The sequence below is a fragment of the Dreissena polymorpha genome, chromosome 13 (genome assembly GCF_020536995.1).
Source record: "Dreissena polymorpha isolate Duluth1 chromosome 13, UMN_Dpol_1.0, whole genome shotgun sequence".
NCBI classification, from domain to species: Eukaryota; Metazoa; Mollusca; class Bivalvia; order Myida; family Dreissenidae; genus Dreissena; species Dreissena polymorpha.
In genome coordinates, this window is record NC_068367.1 from 48,250,715 (window position 1) to 48,266,978 (window position 16,264).

Here is a 16,264-nt window from a genome sequence, read left to right on the forward strand (position 1 = left end):
TGCCAATTGTTATCAATGTAACTCTGAAGTTTCATGATCCTAGGCGTAAGCACTCTTGAGTTATCATCCTGAAACCATTTTACTGTTTCGAGTCACCGTAACCTTGACCCTAGACCTGGAGGCCTGAAAATCAATAGGGGTCATCTGCCAGTCATGATCAATGTACCTTTGAAGTTTCATGATCCTAGGCCTAAGCGTTCTTAAGTTATCATCCGGAAACCATTTTACTGTGTCGAGTCACCATGACCTTGACCTTTGACCTAGTGACCTGAAAATCAATAGGGGTCATCTGCGAGTCATGATCAATGTACCTATAAAGTTTCATGATCCTAGGCGTAAGCGTTCTTGAGTTATCATCCGGAAACCATTTTACTGGTTCGAGTCACTGTGACCTTGATCTTTGACCTAGTGACCTGAAAATCAATAGGGGTCAACTGCGAGTCATGATCAATGTACCTATGAAGTTTCATGATCCTAGGCGTAAGGGTTCTTGAGTTATCATCCAGAAACCATTCGGTAGACGGAAAGACTGACCGACATGTGCAAAACAATATACCCCCTCTCCTGTGAAGGGGGCATTAAAAGGATACAAGTTATACACTTACAGCTTCAGTATTTATTTAATCATGATGCCACAAACCCAGCCTCTTTGTGACATGACTTGTAATGTACATTCAGAGTAGCTTGCACTTGATAAGTACATTTTGGAGACAATTCAAATCGCCACAAGGAAACTACATTCTTGAACAAGATGTGTTTGTGAAACACTATGTCCCCCCCCATATATTTGACCTTGAAGGATGACCTTGACCTTTCACCACTCAAATGAGATACACATGCATGCCAAAAATCAAAAGTTATGGCCAATGTTAAAGTTTGGCGCAAACAAACCAACACACAGATAGGGCAAAAACAGTATAGACTGGGGGACATAAAAATCAAAATGCAAACATATGTTAGTTTGTTCACTTGTCGTGCCCATCTGACATAGAAGCAGTTAACAACTTTCCAAGCTATTCAACCTCAGGCAGACACACACACACACAGTGTGAATCCAGCTTTATACATCACTAGTCATCGACACTTTTTTCAATTCATAAAATGGGTAAGACAATGAATGGCTACCTCATCTAATGATTTATGATAACTTTTAACAATACATTCTGATATAAGATAATCACCCAGATAACAAGTATTGCTTACAGTGATGAACCCTATACAAATTAAAGTATGGGAAATATCTTAATATAAATATTCATAACCCAACTAAATGCAAAATTAGATATTATTTTGCGGGCCAATGAAAATTAAACTATACCTGTTTAAACAATGCTTTGACAAATGCAATGCAATTTTGTGATCATTTTATGGGGAAAAAATCTTACTTATTTCCATTGGTTATAGGAACTTGCTTTTCAGCAGCAGAAAAAAATATGCAAACGAAAATGATTTTCACACATATTTGTTATGGTTAAAATCACTTCCTCAATGTTAAGCAGCACTAACATTTAGGTTTAACACCACTCTCATGCTCTAAAAAGGAACGACCATTGTTTCACAATGATACGCACCGCTAACATGAGGTTTTACACCACTTACATGCTCAAGTGCATGCTGGGAATGGATCCCAAAACCCTCTGGTGACCACCGCTCATGACTGCACGAGTTAGTAGCTGGATTAGCAAAGCGCATGCAGGGACAGTGGGAGCTCTAGAATGCACAAAGTAGCAAAAATATAGCAGCAAAAATAATCATCTATAGCAATTACATTATACCACAAATAATAAAATAAACATATCTACACATACCATGAATTTAAACTCTCAAAGTTGAAATGTTTACATTTAAAGGAAAATATAAAGCCTGGGTAAGTGAGGATAGTAAATATCCGGTAAATGTCATAACTTTCAGATAACATGAGTGAGAAAAACTAGATTTAGAAAAAGTCCTAGTAAACAATATGAGATGCATCATGCAGAAATGAGTCTTAAACAATATCCCCCATTGTGATCAGGAGCTACACTGCCCTCTACAAAGTTACTCAAGTTTTTGTGGTCTCAATAGCGGAAAGGGTAGCTCCATACCAGACTGTACAATTGCGGAGACTAGTTGGTCTGGAGCAACGCTGGCTGCTTATTGGATAAGACCCATTTTTGCATGATGCAGCCCATATGTGTTCATGTGGTGAATTGTAGTTCAATGTTAAACCAACAATTGTAGTCTAACGTTCAATCACAGTAAACACCAAACCAAATAAGTAACAATAAACTATACGTACATCACACTGAAAAGCCTGCATGGTGAGAGGGCTGTTGTGGTACATCCCGTCCATAAATGCAGGCGGCTCAACTGCAGACGACACTGTAACCATGGAGGTAAACGACTCCGAAGAAGGGAGAGAGGCAGACTCCGAAAATGCCGAATCCGTTTCTGCAATATCCAACATGGCATCCGAATATCCACCTAGATCTCCTGGGTAATGTGTACGAAAATATTCCAGCTCTCCCATTGGTCGTTTATGCTTATTCCCCAAACTGTTACTTATTTCAGATGCAAGCGCATCTAATTCTGCTGTTGCGAGATCGTTCCCGCTGTCTCGTAAATCGTTCTTTGGTGCAGAAAGCCTGGTTTTTGCGCCGTTGTTGTAGTAGGGGAGTTCTGAGTGCACTGTGCCAAGCTGGGTTTCAAGCTCAAACAACTCGCCTAAGATGGCATCGTAGTTCATTTCCTGATTTTCTGTAATAAAAAATATTCTTCCATTTTTACTTTTCAGGATCTGTGCATTCATTTCTCTGGTAAATATTAAAAGAATATTTCCAACCATTTGTAAAATAAGATGTTTACAGATTGAGTCAATGTGCTAAAAAGAAATCTACTTTAATGTAGCAGTTAATTCTTCACAAAAACCCATAAAACAGCCAAAAATCATGAAAAAATTAATAAGGAAGCAAATTTGACAACTGTTAAAGAAATTTTTTAATCCAGCTTGCTCCAATTCGCAGTTTATACATTTTTTTTATGGCAGGCTTTGAATATTTTCTTTCTATCCAGCTTAGATGAAATTCTATTTTTGCTGACTGCATTTGCTTTCACAATTTATTCTAATTAACAAGGTCTTTTTATTTCAGATATTGTTAAAGCATTTAAAATAATTTATACTCAAATAAACAATGATTCAATAATTTCCACAGGAATTTAAAATAACAAAATTATTCCACAAGCTAAAATGAAATAAAATACTATAAGTCACATGATAAATTTATTTTTCCCAGCCATACAAGATAACTCTTTCAGTGCTGGAACCGAATTTTGAAGGCCTTTTCAAACAGTTTGTATCCAGAACATGGCGTCTCATCAGGATCCAAACTGTTTGCTATTCTGATAGTATTCTTTGAAAAAAATAGAAGAAAATGTTAATTTTAGAAATTCAGCAGACAACATTTTAGCAGACGACAAATTTCCCAGCATGCAAAGGGTTAAACAGAAAAGGTCAACACTATGCTTTCCGACATCAGACTGTGCAATCCAATACCAAAATTCTGTGAGATATGATACAAGTAGATCTCCAGCTGATGACCGTAACATTTATATGATAATTTGTAACCCTGCTCATCTATACATTTATACCCTACACAAAGTAAATCAATATTCAATACACATATTTTATATGCAAATTAATAAGCAATATTCAATACACAGTTTTAGGACTGGTAGATTCTCATACAGATTGCCAGGTATTATCAAAAGACACTGATTCGAATCTATAGGCATCAGTGATAGTTGTGACCAGGCATTAAGCAACAATCAGTTCACTTCCATTTCATACATGACTGATTAGCAATTTCTAAGCATGAATGACCACTGATTGTAGGCTTGGTCCTACATATTAATTATTGGTCACTTAATTAAAGGAACGCATGGCCATGTCTGAAAATGCCTTTTCAAACAAATTGTTTCACATCGTCTTACTTCTAAACATAAATACATGGACAGTTTGGAACACTTTTGAATATCAATATTTTAGGCATATTTATTGGTGTAAACAGGAAAAATATATACGGAATATTACGCTAGTCAATTGTCCCAAGAGTTTGTATTCAGTCGAGTGGCTTGTGTGATGACGTATCACACGAGAGGCGGAGCCTTGAGTGTCATGCGAAATAGCACAAGCCACGAGACTGAATACAAACTCTTGGAACAATTGACTAGTGTAATATTCCTTTTATTATATACACAGCTAACGAAAACAATTAACAATTGTATTTTTGCTTTAACAAAACTGACAAAACAATGAATTCAACGGTACGCCATTGTTTATTTAAGACGCGTATGAATACAGTTTATGTAAATTACCGTCTAAACATTTGAACCGGGAAAACACAGGATTCCGACACGCTTACCTTAATGACATCGTTAATCCAATGTTTATAACAACTAAGTTGATCACTTTGATTTGATGTTTATAACACGATATGCACTTCCACTTCTATTCTTTCATTTCTCTATCGAAACTTATTTTAAACCACACTATCTTATTGTATTCCTATCAAAATTTATATTGATGCATGATAAACACACACTGAAAAACGTTCTGCATTCTTTTGTTTTAAACAAATAGTTTACTGTTAAAAAACACCACGGCCGACTGTCCTTAAATTCCAGAGAGTTTTAATAAAACTATTGCTTTTCGTCACAGAAATTACGTCACACGATGTACTACGTAATATATTGCGTAATATGGGGGTTTCCTATTTTTCGGTGCACGTTATGTGACGTCATGAAATAGATCAAAGAAAGTAGTCCGGCTAGTATGGTAATACGGAATTGGAAACAGCAAGTAGCGTAATACGGGATTTTTTATTTCAACAATTGATACAACCTGTATTTTGTTAAAAGCATTAAACAGGTATATAATAAACTGTAATATTTGTTGTTGATAGGCATATACAAAATAAATGCAACCATCCAAATTTTTTCTCGTCAACAGAACTTTAAAAGCAAAGTATAATAAGTATGAACTCCATTACAAACACAAATGATCTAGCCAAATTAACTTACAAGGATCTCAAGTTAGACAAAAATCTATGAATAAATAGAGGATAATGGTTGGATTCGATGGAATATCGATTTTATTTCACAAGTGATCATATAAAATAATATTTTCACGAGTGGGGCAGTCACGAGTGAAAATATGTATTTCTTATGATCACAAGTGAAGTAAAATTGATATTCCATCGAATACAACAATTTTTTTTTCATTTTATGCTCTTTTCACCGTTAATTTGCATGATAAAAGAGTTAAACTGGATAATTTCGCTGGATTTATGACGTCATTTCGTAGAAAAAAATGACGTCATGTCACAGTCAAACAGTGAAAAATATCAATATTTTTTACTGTAATTTTTCACTGTTAATAACAGTGAAATACCAGTTTTATTCCACTGATATTTCTCTATAAACCACCGAAAAGCATAAAATAAATATTTTTTTTATACTTATTCATCTTACCTGAATAAAACCTCACACAGAATCAAAACACACAAATCTATTGTCATTAGTATTTAAACAAACACATTTATTTTAGCGAAAATTCTTTATTCATTATTTAATTTAACCATGCAAATGTTCTCCTCATGAAACACATTGTCTTGTAATGCTTTGATAACATTGACACGCTTTAAAGTCTTATAAATACTTCAATATAAACAATATAAAGAGAAGCTCTCAATGTACATAAGTAAATGAAACAGACGCAATTGTATCAATATGTCATTCTAGCCACACACCAACTTCCCTTAGAAAATCCTTAAAGTAAATCAAAAGTATTGTTAAAGCCAACATGAGATCCTGTTTAATCCCTTTATGGATGTTGAAACCCATTGACATAATCCTTTTCCTACTTGTAGAATTTGTTAATAAACCTTGGGGAATGTCTTGACCATGTGTGACTTTTCGTTAAGGTGATAATTTGTATATGTTTTTTCTTGTTATTGAAAAGAATGTTGAACCAATAAAAAAGTATAATCTATGAAAATTTTTAAGTGCACAATACAAGTAAAATATATTTTAGTTAGAGCTGTTACCAATTCAAACAGAATTTTTGGATCAAAAACCGACTTGAAAAGGGGATTTAACTTAATTTTCAAATTCCATCCAAATATATTTATTTAAATAATAAAGGTTTTATTGATTAGGCAAATTGGAGATTTAATAAATTATTCCTCATAATGTCGCATAGGCAATAAAAGTGCTTAACATCAGATTTACATAACGGTGACAAACCAGCCAACAATTTAAAAAAAAATCACTTATAGAAAACAGAAGTGATCAAAAGCAAATGCTATATAATTATGTGAAAAGCTACGACCAAAATTTTATCCCAAACCAAAAGTTTTGACAGATGGATCAGTAACATGCATATCTTAAAATGGTTCAGTTTTTTCCGCATATTTTAGGGTCACATTTAAGGCAAAATATAAATCAATTAAAAACTTTATAAAAAAAAAGTGAATGTTTTCCTCTTGTATTGTTTTGTACAAACAGTAATGTACACAATTATGATTACACACCAGACAGCGTGCATTGTAGAGCAATAACAGTTAATTATTTTATCTCTCAACATATACCCAATTAAATATAATTATCCAGACAGAGCTCTGTGAAGGATGGATCGACTCTCTTAAGTCTGGATTTCCCAGATGTTATAGTTTATGAATATTATATGTGAGGCAATTATGATCTGCTGTGCATAAAAACTAATTGTTTAACACAACACTATCTGCGATATGCTGCTGATATTTGGTTTCATTTGCTTCTTTAACAATATAGTTTAACATGGGTAATTATGTAATAAAGTTGTTGTTGTTTGATTGCAATTTTAAAAATTTGCAGAAAATGTGATCATAAGTTTTTTAAATGCAGTAATGTGCTTGCTAATTGCTTGATTTGGAAAAATTACATTATATAAATCATGTCAGATGATTTTTCGCGCGTTAGATTCCATAAACATAAAATAACCTTACTAATTACTTGGCCACATATTAGGTTATGATGTGATATTCGTAAGTGAAAAATAATATTGCATGCTGAGTAGTGACTCTCATATTATATTCATATTAGCCTACTAATTTATATAGTGAAGAATAACTGTACATTGTACACACTCTCTTGTATTCAAATATGACATTCGGAATTCTGCAAACAAATTAGTAAGACTGAAAGGTAATAATTTAACAATTATTCTGAAAATAAAATATTTACCTGTCAGAAACATCCAAAACTTCTCAAATTCCTCCATGTTTAATCTAATATTGTCCAATTAATGGTATGAATAAATAACGTTATATATATACCCCCCACCCCCCCCCCCCCCCAAAAAAAAAGTATAAACATAGTCAGGAAATAGATTTTAAGTTTAATAATTAAAATGTACAATAGCTATGTATTGAATGGTAATTATGTGATTTATCTATTTACATATGACCTATTCCTTTCAAATGTAATAATTGTAAAAACAAACTTTAGGATGTTTAACTTTCCATTATTTACGTTTAACGTACTTAGTTTTTTTAACCGTTAAATTTGCTGTGAATAATTTAATACAATATTTTAACTCATGTTAATAAACCACTAATATATTCATACACAGAACTCATGAGTTGCACTGCGAATTTTACAAGATAGAAATTAAAATATGAAAATCACTACACATTTTAGAATAGCCTAAAACGCATTTTTCTTTTACTATCAATTTACTTGAAAAAGTAATCAGGGGGGTTTTGAATCTTTGCCATTTGACCAGACTAGTTCTTTTTGTCTTTTTGAAAAAAACTTTTATCTTGTCGCATATCTTAAACAAAGAATGAAACAGTATTGAAAATATGTCAACTCAAGACTTATTAAATTTAAGTAACTAAAATATATAATAGTGCAATCATGAAGCTTCACACTTATATGAATGTAAATCAGACTTTGAAACTAATTATCCTGAATTAGCAAGAACCAATTACCTTTAATCATTATTTCACACTGAGTACTGAAAGTGACCTAAGTTACAAAATCCTCATTCTTCTTTTTAAATCAAAAATGCACTCGAATTTTAACACTCATATCCAGATTTTTGTTAAGTTTGCCCATAGAGACTTAAAAAAAATCTTCAATTGAAATAAATAAATGTAATTAAGTGCCTTGACATACAATTACATATTTATGTACTGTATCTGAAGTTGAAATAAATCAGCAAATATTAAGTGGCATTCAAAACTAGACATGCATCTGTTTCATAACGCCACTTTTGTCAAAACACTTAGAAATGAATAAAACAAGACTAAATTGTCAAGCAATATGGTCCCCTAACCGTGAAACTCCACCATTTTCAGCAATATTTCTAGTCTATTTGTTCAGAGCTCGAATTTAACTTTTCTTTCTACTAGCAAAACATTGCGAGCAGCTTAAATACCAGCTCGCAAAATCAAAAACATTCTCGCAAATTTTGCTGGAAACATAAATATAAGCAAGTTTGGACATTAGTTTAGTACTATTAAAACTAAATAAAATATGACATCAAACACAAGTTTTGGTGTTATGTATGAAGTTCTTTTTCCCACTTGTTCACTGTTTTCGTTGAAGAATTTAATTTCCGTGTTTTTTTCTCTCAACTCAACGTTTAACTTTGCTTTATATTTCGTATTGTTATTTCAATCTGTGGTCAAACAGAAACTAGTTATTTTTCGCTTCGACGACATGACTGTTCAGGTTTTTTGTCTTTTATAGTGAACATGTGTGGATAATCGACTGTTTCATTATCTTTGTACCAATACCATCCGCATATATGTACTATAAGTATACCAGTCTACATACACGGTGCGAGCTTCCTCATATGGGTATTCGGATGTTCTATTCATTGACCTGCGGTTTAGCATTCACAACGTCGAGCGCATTTAGCAATATAACTCTTTTTTTTTCACTATTTCTTCACTCGCAAATAAATTCTAGTGGCTTTTAACTTAACTCGCAATCAGTATTTTTCACTCGCATTTTGCGAGTGTGCGAGTGTTAATTTCGAGCCCTGTATTTGTTGCCATAGCAACCAGAATTCTTGACGTAAGAACAAAATGAAATGATGTGCATAATCACTGTATTGCCATCTAACCATGTTTCAAATTTCATGGAAAAAATATGAAGAACTTTTAAAGTTATCGCAGGATCCACCATTTTCAGCAATATTTCTAGTCTATTTGTTGCCATAACAACTAGAATTCTTGACGTAGGAACAAAATGAAATGACGTGCATAATGTCCATATTGCCATCGGTCCATGTTTAAAGTTTTAAGAAAAATATGAAGAACTTTAAAAGTTAACGCAGGATCCAGAAAAGTGTGACAGACTCACGGACACACAGAGAGCAAACCATAAGTCCCCTCCAGTTTCACCGGTAGGGGACAATAACCCAGATGCGCATTGTTAACATGCTTTCCCCCATAAGAAGCAAAGTGGATATGGCTTTTACAACCAGCATAAAACCAGAACAGCCTGCGAGTAACTCACAGTCTGTTCAGGTTTTATGCGGTTTGCTGCTCATCAGTAACTAAGGGTTGGAAATGAAGCCTTTAAAACTTGAATCTAGTAAGAAAGGTCTTTAATAAAATGCAACTTTCGAAGGGACTAGAAATGCGTTAACATAAATATCTAAGTGATAAAGGGTTTAAATGTTTGCAAAGTTTAATCACTGTAGAAGTAACATTTTTTAGTTACATGTGAACAAATTGTGTTTTTTATGTGGGGAAAAAATGGAACCGAACATGATAATGCAATAGGGCAGCCCTATTTATACTTGTTCAGACACGACGAGTAAATGACACCTAAAGCCTGTTATCATCGCATTAACATAATACCAACTGGCTGATTTACTGAATGAACGATATGCAGGAATAAACAACAATATAATAGTTGATAAATTGATAACTTTTAACAATCTGTACGAATTTAAATCAAGATATTAATTTATATTATTCAATAGAAATAATTAACGACACTAAACTTTTTAACGGCAATGAGTCTTTGTTTACATTTCACTGTGCGCAAATGATTTGGTGCATTAACAATTTTGTGCTAATTACCAACTGGGCAACCATCTAAAAAGTGGTCACCAAAGCACATCTGCCGTCACCTGTCTACAACAGTCACTTTGGCTTTTGCCCTTGAATGACCACTGTTCTCAGGTTTGACTGTATATACACAAGTTGGAGTCCCGTTAAATGCATGCATAAAACTGTTTTGTTTTTTTTGTATATAAGACATGTTAATAAATCCAGCCTTGATATTTCATTTTTTAATATAACCATTTAATTTATACAACTATAGAATTAATAATGCATATTAATAACCATGTAACACTTTCAGTTGTATACTACAACAAAACTTCATAACATATTTGAGGAAAATCAACATATATGTTTTGAGGTAACAAAAAAAAAACTATATCCATAGGGCAGGTTTTCTCACAAAATGACAGCTATATATGCCTTCTCCCACCTTCTGAAAGTGGGGGAATAAAAACTTCTTATCAATATTTGAAGGTTCCAATGTCGGTGTCATGCATTCATTAAGAACTTTACTCAATAAACACCTTAAGGTGATGCTTTATTTCTGACTCAAGAGCTGGCTCTATCTGATATACTTGAACTTGAATATCCATCCAGGATAATTTTAGCTGATAAAGCTGATAAAAGGTGAAAGTTTAATATAAGTCTTATACCCATTGTAAACCAAACAGGACTTTGAACCCGCTCTGACAGTTTACCATTGTCTCAGACATAGCACTCTGTATGAATTGTTCAGATGCTTCACCAAATTAAAAGTCTCAAAACAAACATTTTCTATGACCTCATTGCAAAACAAAGGTCATGGTCATACTCATTAAAAGCCTTTCAACTGTACAAGGTAAAAAATAAATAAATGATAATTTGGGTTATATGGTAAAGCAAAATTACCATGAAGGTCATTCACGTTTTTTATCCTTGTGTTTTACAAAGATAAGATCACTCAACAATTTTTCTGACTAAGTTGCTGAGACAAGGTCAAGCTAAAAAATAATAATGGAGGGTGTTTTGTCCAAATCTAAGGCTAAGAAAATACATGATGACTCAATTCTCAAGCTGATACCCCTACCCACCCACCCCGTCCAAAGGATACTGCAACTTATTAAGACAGCCTGAATCATTTTCAACTTTATAAAGCATTGGAAACAAATTAATGTGAAGATAACTGCTCATGACGGCATTTGCAGTTCAAGGTCACATATCTAATAGGAGGCTAAATAAGGGTGCATAAAGGTGTGGGCAAAAAAAATATGTTTTGGTAAAAACAAATGAACCTCCCTCTGGGAAAACTGGGCTTCATGCATGTGTATGAAGTTTTGACCCAAATTAGCCTGTGCAGTCAGCACTGACTAATCAGGGAAAACAATTTCCGCTTTTAAAGGATTATTTATTCAAAGAAAGTCTCTTCTTAGCACAATCCAATTTAGAAGGAAAGTGTCGTCCCTGCAGATTAGCCTGTGCAGACAGCATAGGCTAATCTGGGACAACACTTTACACACATAAAATAAGCACAGATTTCCAAGAATGAGGCTTATAACAATGTAAAGGTGCCTCACCGCTCATGAACGAGTATCGGAAGCTTTCCATGGCCATTTTAGGGGTCACTTCTGTCTTCTGTCGCCTTCTCACTGTCCCTGTGTCCCCTGGCTCCAGTCCCTGTAACAACAACAACAAGCAGGTTAGACACCACCATGAAACATGAGTTGTGCGTCACCTCTTTCTCCTGTCCCCTCTTTATATCCCCCATGTAGACATGAGAAGCATTGTTCTTTGTTCATGAACTTTTAAACAAATTTGTGGATGATTCAGTGACACAACAGCAGGGTTGTTGCTGCATAGAACAAATGAGTTTTCAGGAAATAAAAAGTATGAAACAACTCAGCAACACATGTCTGATATATCATGAGTTTATTTTGTGTAAACTGGTAACATAGTCTTTGATACACGATAAACATACATAAAATCAATGAGTAACATAACGAATATTTGGGGCATTATTGAATTAATATAATAATCTAAATATTCGTTACGTTACAAACTTTAAAACAAGTCTCAAAGTGCAAAATGGAATCAGCTTAAAAACTATTATACAGCGCACTGGAAGGAAACCTATATTTTGTATAAACCAATTTGTTTTCAATTAAATGCACCAAAAACCATTGGTAGTATCTTGCTCATTTACTGTAAATTACTAAAGAACCAGCATTCTTTAGACAGAATTCTTGATAACACTCTATAAGTGTGGAATGAAACCATTCACCTCCCAGTTGGGAACACCTTATCTCATGCACCAGTGTAGCCTTAAACAATCATAAGAATCCTAAAATATGGCAAACTGAGGCACCAATAATTGCCATCCTTTCAGAGGCAAGATATAGAATCAATACCACTTTAGCTGTCTAGTATAGCAAAGAGATTCAGCCCTTCTGTAAATATAAATAGTCAACTAGCCCAATTCGGCCAATTTGGGTCTCTATTGATCACCATATCACAGAGTCATCTGTGATTTTTTCTGCAGAAGTAATAATTCTGTTGTTATATGTGTTGCTGCATTTCCTTATATTACTTGCATTTGAATATTCTTGTTTAGTCAAGAAAAATATTTTCTTTATGTGTATTGCATTTATAATTACAAAACAAGATGTGTTTGTGAAAGACTATGTCCCCCCAATATATTTGACCTTTGACCTTGAATGATTACCTTGACCTTTCACCACTCAAAATGTGCTGTTCCATGAGATACACATGCATGCCGAATATGGAGTTGCTATCTTCAATATTGCAAAAGTTATGGCAAATGTTAAAGTTTGACACAAACAAACAAAACAACAAACCAACAAACAGACAGGGCAAAAACAATATGTCCCCCAGTATAGACTGTCAGACATAAAACATAAATCCAGAAAGCCATTACACATTTCCCAAAAAAAAAATCAAGCCACATGTACTGAAACAAATTCAACATTAGTGTTGACAAAATTTCAAGCCTATTGTCAGGAATGCTCTTTACTTAAATAGTTATGCATGTTACCTTCACCTTCTACAAGATGACAAAATACATTAAGCCAATCATGAACTCTAAATATGGACAAACAAGTTTATGTATATATTTCAAATTGCTGTTTGATGATTAATTTTCAGTGTGCAATAGCTGTGTAATGTCCAAATGTTGAGCATTGATCTTTACATGTGACCTTGACTTTTTAGCTAAATTCAAAGGTCTTCATGCAATTAATATTATGTTACAACATGGCTATTTATTTAAAAATTGTTCAATAAATAGTTTTGTTAAAGGGGCCTTTTCAGGTTTTGGTAAATTGACAAAATAAAAAAAGATTGCTTCAGATTCACAAATTTTCGTTGTACTTATGATATTTGTGAGGAAACAGTAATGAATATTTACCATGCTTTAAAATATCCATTATATGCTGATCTTTTGACGATTAATAAACCTGAAAATTATAAAGCGTTGCAACGCAGGACGATTGAATAATTTGGAGAGTTCTGTTTTTATTGTTGCTATATTGTGTGATACTACGAGGATTGCTTATATAAAGCATAAAATTCATCACTCATCATATGAGCCCGGATGGCAGAGTGGTCTAAGCCATAGACTTTTACTCCAGGGGTCAGTGGTTCGAGACCAGTTGAGGGTTACTGTTTTTTTCTTTCTTGAATTTTCTTCTTTCTTTTTTTTACTGGAGCTTTTTTAGACCCAATGTTTACATTTATATAAAGCATTTAATGACAAACTTCAATACATGCCAAAATCTGTGAAAATCTGTGAAAAGCCCCCTTTAAATCTCGCCCCTATCACTCAAAAGCATTCCACAGAAGTATAGACTTAATAAACAGAGTATACGCCTTCTTCACAGTCTATTGCCAGCAGGTTTTGCTTTCATGAGTGCTGAAATCTTGGAAATCAAAAAGATCTTGTTTCTCCAGAAAGACATGCTGAGCACATTTTAAACTCAAGTCTGGAAACTGCATCATGATCAGATCAATTTTAGAAATGAAGGTCAGGAAAGTATAAACAAGTGATGTGTTTGTCAGAAACACAATGCCCCCTACTACGTTACTTTGAAGTTATATATTTGACCTTTGACCTTGAAGGATGACCTTGACCTTTCACCACTCAAAATGTGCAGATCCATAAGATAGACATGCATGCAAAATGTCAAGTTGTTATCTTCAATAATGCTAAAGTTATTGCAAAACTTTAACCTTGTAACTGCAAAACTTTAACCAAGGTTAAAGTTTTGGGACAGAATGACAAACAGACAGAATGACAGACAGACAGGCCAAAAACAATATACCCCCGATCATTCGATCCAAGGGCATAAACAACAAGATGTGTTTGTGAAACACTATGTCCCCATACATTTGACCTTTGACCTTGAAGAAAACCTTGACCTTTCACCACTCAAAATGTGCAGCTCCACGAGATACACATGCATGCCAAATATCAAGTTGCTATCTTCAATATTGCAAAAGTTAGGGCAAATGTTAAAGTTGGCGCAAACAAACAAAGCAATAAACCAACAGACAGTGCAAAAACAATATGTCCCCCACTAAAGTGGTGGGGGACATAAAAATTGTTGTTCTGGGACTTTCCTATGAATGTAAATGTGGGGACAGTGGTCTAGTGGTGGGATGCTGGTCTAGGGATCAGAAGGCCCCTTGTTCGAATCCCACACAGGGCACTGGATTTTTTTCGAGCAAAAAATTAATCCCATGCATGGTCCTCTCCACTTTTCAGTATGAATGAGAACCTGTGAGGTATATAAACCAATGTGCTGTGGCTGCATACTGCGCTGAGTATTTACCCTTTCCCACTCAGAAGCAAAGTGAAAGTGGCTAATGTGCAAACAGCATAAAACCAGAACAGCCTGCGAGTAACTCACAGTCTGTTCAGATTTTATGGTGTTTGCTGCTCATCAGTATATAAAGGATGGAAATGAAGTCTTTAAATTTTGAATTTAGTAAGAAAGGTCTTTAATTTAATTTAACTTTCTAAGGGACAACAAATACGTCAAAATGGGAATCAGTAAGCCGAAAAGGGTTAAGGGAGGACTTTTATCAGTGATTAGGAGGTTAAGGGACAACTTATATCAGTGATCAGGAGGTTAAGGGACGACTTATATTTGTGATCAGGGGGTTAAGGGATTACTTATATCAGTGATCAGAGGGTTAAGGGAGGATTTATATCAGTGATCAGGGGATTAAGGAATAAGGAATAAGTAGGCAGAAGATGCACATGTCATTATAGCAGACTATTCATCCAACCTTTAACCTTTATATCACAGCAAACAACTGACAAAAGATGCTCTCCGCTAATGAACCAAAGAACCCTTTACTCTTGCATTAACATATCATTGAATTAAAGGGGCCTTTTCATAGATTGTTTTGCATGCAATGAAGTTTGTCATTAAATGCTTTATATTGATAAATGTAATCACTGGATCAAAACAGCTCCTGTAAAAAAAAGCAAGAGTTCAATTAAAGAAACAAAGTAACCCTCAACTGGGCTCTAACCTCTGACTCAAACAAAACAAATGTTAGCTACATTCAAAATGTGCATTGTTACTGATTGTTCCTGTGTCGCATAATTGGTGTATTTCATGTATATTCCTTGTTCGGTGTAACTGAATACATAATATCTGTCTTCATGAAAAAATGCATAAATGGGCATCATATGTCGTCGTCAAATTAGACGAGAAAAATGCACCAAGTTATTGCCCATGGCTGGGTTCACTAATTAGTTATGTCTATGGTAAGCACATGCAGCACTGATAATTTGTGTATATTTTCATGTTAAATGACAGGTGAACTTTTATATATGCAGTTAAACAAACGTGGTCTCGCTTAATGATTGACATATATATGCACAAGATATGTAAGTCACACATAAAGCCATCCCGTATCAGGTAATTCAACTCATGTTAAAGTCAATCATCCAGACAGCCGTCACCCAATTTATTTGTCCATTATTGTATAAATTGGCATCTGCGTTGTATGAAGTGGAGTCCTAAGTTTGACAATCGAGTAGAGTAGTCACGCTTTCTTGACGTGGTGGCCATGTCGGCCACCGCGATGTAAAATTGTACTTCATGAACATTGGAAGCGTTGTGTTAGAAATTATTTAACAGAAATAAATCTCGATG

At 34.2% G+C, this 16,264-nt stretch overlaps 1 protein-coding gene across 5 annotated transcripts in view; it reads right to left on the minus strand.

Moving 5' to 3' along the window:
• The window catches only part of LOC127854804 (ras-associated and pleckstrin homology domains-containing protein 1-like), a 143,949-nt gene that overhangs the window by 56,011 nt on the left and 71,674 nt on the right, over window positions 1-16,264 (minus strand). For 3 of the 5 annotated variants that reach the window (XM_052389851.1, XM_052389850.1, XM_052389852.1), the window contains 3 exons: window positions 11,657-11,756; window positions 2,279-2,736; window positions 1,600-1,710 (listed from right to left, as the gene is read on the minus strand). In XM_052389851.1, the coding sequence (XP_052245811.1) occupies window positions 1,600-1,710; window positions 2,279-2,736; window positions 11,657-11,756 (669 nt within the window). Of the gene's footprint in view, window positions 1-1,599; window positions 1,711-2,278; window positions 2,737-7,260; window positions 7,319-11,656; window positions 11,757-16,264 lie in introns of those variants that run through there. The other 2 variants (XM_052389854.1, XM_052389853.1) reach the window with 2 other exon arrangements.